At 37.2% G+C, this 4,254-nt stretch overlaps 1 protein-coding gene across 1 annotated transcript; it reads left to right on the forward strand.

Annotated features, from left to right (window-relative positions):
• Nucleotides 1-200: 200 nt before the first annotated feature.
• On the forward strand, nucleotides 201-3,497 carry faxdc2 (fatty acid hydroxylase domain containing 2; the record flags this gene model as incomplete). The annotated part of the gene is given in 4 exon segments (XM_014028576.1): nucleotides 201-322; nucleotides 2,851-3,056; nucleotides 3,134-3,239; nucleotides 3,329-3,497. Coding segments are annotated over 4 exon segments (603 nt in total), but the record flags the coding sequence as incomplete, so codon positions are not given.
• Between the last annotated feature and the right edge of the window lie 757 nt (nucleotides 3,498-4,254).

The raw sequence follows: 4,254 nt of genomic DNA on the forward strand, positions 1-4,254 counted from the left end.
CAGTTATTTATTCTGTTTAGTCCATGTTAAACATGAAATATTGAAGTTAAATACRAAGGGTCAGTGTAGTGCTCATCAGTGAGAATGAAGTGAGCTAAAGGTTTCTGGATGGTTGTAGTGAGCTCAGATCAAACTGATTTATTTCATGTTAACTTATGAAGTTGGACTTTTTTATTTATGTTTTCTTGTGTWCCTGACAGGAACCATGTTAGCTCCTACTTTAGCCTTCTGGGGTTTAAATGGTCTCCTGCTGTTGGTGGACATTACCGGTAAACCGTCTTTCATCACCCGCTACCGTATCCAGGAGGACAAGAACAATCCGGTACGTTCCATTTATCATTTATTTAATGAACTTTTTAATCCTCATCGTCCGTTAACGTAAACAAGCTGTTTGTAGGATAAAATATTCTTTCTTCCAGCCTCTAATTCCTGCGGCCTGAACACGTGAGGCGTTCTGATCAAAGTCCTCTGGTTGTGTTTGATTAACAGGCTTGTTGTGCTGCAGAGATAAAGACTCACATCACTAATAGCTACAGTTAGCAGAAAATAATCATGTCTGTGATAATCTATCAGGTCATAACACAGGCTGCTGCTTTATTGAYGCTGTAAAATAAATATATAATTTTCCGGTTTTGTCTTAAAAATCAAAAGAAATAACCTAAAATGATGTCAAGTGTTCATGTTTTTATTTGACCTGCTCCTTCAGTGTTCATTCCTTCACTCAGTTTGATACAAACTGTGCAGTTCATCACATTTATTGTGTGATTATAATGTTAGAGTTGTTCCAGACACTCATAAAAGCTGATATCTGTGACGATCTGCTGAAGCTTTTTGCACGAAGGTAGTCCCCAGGAAAAAACAGCTTGTGTGTTTGGTGAAGCAACAAGTCATGTTCCTGTTTAATCAGTTCAGTCRCACACATCTGCACACATCTGCACACATCTGCACAGTCAGCTAATCCACTCATTCTGTTGCTCCCACCTAAAGGACCAAGAACATTTTGATAACATCAGATTAGATCTGTTAGGAAGAACTATTCAACAAAAACAGCTAAATCTGAAATGGCTCATTGAGCCAAATGTTGCAGGAAGTAAAACACGAATACAAAAATCCATGTTTTGTTCTTTGGTTTTTGGTTTCAAAATGAGAAAAAAAAAACAAATGATCAAGTTTATTTTATTTTTTTTTTTTTTACTACAAGACAGAAACTATACAGAAGAGGATTAGGGCCAGTGAAAAAAATATAAAAAGGAATTCTGAATTTTTTCTCTCAGAATTCTGATTTTAACCTCAGAATGCTGAAAAAATGTTATAATTCTGAGATTAAAGTCAGAATTTTGAGAAAAAGTCAATATTTTGAGAAAAAAGTCAAAATTTTGAGAAAACGTCAGAATTCTGAGATTAAAGTCAGAATTACTTTTTTTTATTTTTTCACTGGCCCTAATCCTCTTCTGTAAAACGACAATTGCAAAAGTCAAAAAGGCTGTTTTTTAGTCATTGGTTGATGCAAAGACAAGCATTATATTTATTTAGTGCACCATTTGTTACTTTCTAGCAGATCGTTATGTTTTCACTTCTCACTGTGGAAATGTTTCTTATTTACAGGGAATCATTGAGACCTGATGATATCATGAACAAAATTSCTTTAATATTTGAAGTTTTTCTGAATAAATACATAAATAAAAATTAAAATACATTTATTTTGGATTTAAAGATCAAAAATCAAACACTGTGGAATTTTAATTAGTTTGATTTTCCTTTTTTTCATTTAGGTTTGAAAAACAGAAAAGCAACACAGGTTTTATTTATTTATTTGTTTTAACAGAAAAACTAAAGAATGAACCAGACACAGATTCACAAAGTACAAGATGTTAAAGTGCTGCTGTATATACAGTATTTTAGAAAAAATCATAGTTTTCATTCACACTGGCCTCATGTCATCATGAATGTCTTTGCGTTTAAAAACTATAAAGTTTTGGGCAACTCAACTTGTAAAAATTTTCTTATGACTATTTTAGTTTTATCAGCTAAATAAAATCTACCTGCTAGAATTACAGGATGTACAGGTCTAAATGAGGCTTCCTGTATATATGTTTTTCAGCTTAGACGTCTTTAGTGTTGGACAAACTTTTCATAAGATGGCATAAATCGTCAAACATTATGTGACAGGGCTTGAAGACATACAGTATATTATTAATTTTAACAAATTAAATAATAATAATAAACAGTGTTTTGCAACTGAGGTGTAAAACCACGTCTTCTGGTTCAAGTGGAACTGCTGCTGCTCAATGAAGAGAGAAACTCTGAAACAGGCTGGTTGAACAGCAAGAATCTTTATTTTTGCAGTCCAGGAGATTACAGCCAAAAACCAAATTGTGGCCTTCAATGCCAAATGATTCACCAAGTAAGAAAGATGGAGAACGAAGGCCAAGAGTGGGGGCGTACAAGGCTTCTTTATAGGCTTCACACATGTACCATAAATTTTGTCACGGTGTACCTTCTTCCTAATATGGTAATATGTGCCGAGCTCTGAAAGCTGGAGAACCAAGAGAGGCATAACACATCTGTGTATTCCTGAGAAGAGCCCCCACTCTTGGACACTACACAACAGAACCATCAGTCATTTAATCTACTTGTTCAGAAAGGAGTGTGAAGTTTGCACTATTTTAAAATTCCTGCCCCTTTCTGCCATTTATCAATCTTCAGTTTACTTTAAAATACGTGTTATAGTACATATAGTAGTAATAGTTATATATTATATGAATAGTTTACTGCGTCCACAGTTCATTCTGGTTTAAGTGAATAATTTGTGAAATTGGACGTGGTTTTATCGTCTCGGTGGTCCTGCAGGTTGACCCAGTGAAGCTTCGTCAGGCGGTGAAGACGGTCCTCTTCAACCACGTCTGTATCTCAGGGTCCATGGTGGTGGTAGCCCACCAGCTGATGTCCTGGACTGGAGATCCCTGTGGCCCCGAGCTGCCCACCTTCCACCGGGCCCTGCTGGAGCTGGCTGTCTTCTCCATGCTGGAGGAACTCCTCTTCTACTACTCACACAGGCAGGAGGCGCTAACCTCACAGCACCTGCAGATGTTTGGATGCAGATGTTTAATTTGATTCCACTGTTTTTGTTTAGGTTGTTCCACCATCCCAGCCTCTACAAGCTTTATCACAAACAGCACCACGAGTGGACCGCTCCCATCGGCATCGTCTCCATCTACGCTCATCCTCTGGAGCACGTGGTGAGAAGCTCCTCCCACCGTTTAAACCATGACGTGTCTCCTTTAAACGCAGATAACCTGATCTGTTGTTATTGGCTGCCTGCTGTCAGATCTCCAACATGCTGCCTGTGGCGATCGGGCCGGTGCTTCTGGGCTCCCACATCACCACCACCTCCACCTGGTACTGCCTGGCTCTGATCAGCACCACCATCTCCCACTGCGGCTACCACCTGCCCTTCCTGCCCTCCCCCGAGTTCCACGACTTCCACCACCTCAGGTGTTCGACCAACACAGGCTGCTTTTTCTTCTGCAAACACAAATTTATTCATGTTTCTTTGAAAAGAAAAAGGTTTATTTTCTCAGTCAACCAGCTTATCTACCTTTAAAAATCCATAAAGTAATGATCTAATAAAAGGTCAAAGTTTTAAAGTGAATCTTTAAAAAACACCAGTTTCACATTTAACTTCAGGAACGTTGAGTCTTAAAGGGGTCCCTGATTAGACTTTATTTAATAAACATATAATTTAACTGTAAAATAAAGACCACTGTAGAGCAGGGGGGTTAAACTCATTTTCACTGAGGGCCACATGAGAGTTATRGTGGCCCTCAAAGGGCCAGTTGTAATGAACTCTGTTTCATGTTTAACTTTGACTAAACAGAGTTTTAACACGTCCTCTTTTAAACACTCATAAGAACTAAGTGTACGACTGACTAAATCTGTAATAAATTCAGAAATATTATTAAAAGTAAAACTAATAAAGTTTCACTCACTGTTGAGTTTCTAGTGAGCTGCATTATGTCAGATTTAGTTTGTTTGATGGTGACTTTAAAGCAGTTTATTTTCAGACATTAATACTCTATCAACTAAATCGCTCAGTTACTTCAAGCCAACAGCTCAGCTTTATTTCATTTTTTAATGAAATTAATTTTGTTGCATTTGACCATAACTTTAAAGTTTACCATTGATATAAGAAACAAATTTCTTGTTAAGTAAAAAAAAAATTGTTTTTTCTTTTGGGTGGGGGTAACCTACCCG

This window comes from Austrofundulus limnaeus, unplaced genomic scaffold (assembly GCF_001266775.1).
Source record: "Austrofundulus limnaeus strain Quisiro unplaced genomic scaffold, Austrofundulus_limnaeus-1.0 Scaffold782, whole genome shotgun sequence".
Taxonomy (NCBI): domain Eukaryota; kingdom Metazoa; phylum Chordata; class Actinopteri; order Cyprinodontiformes; family Rivulidae; genus Austrofundulus; species Austrofundulus limnaeus.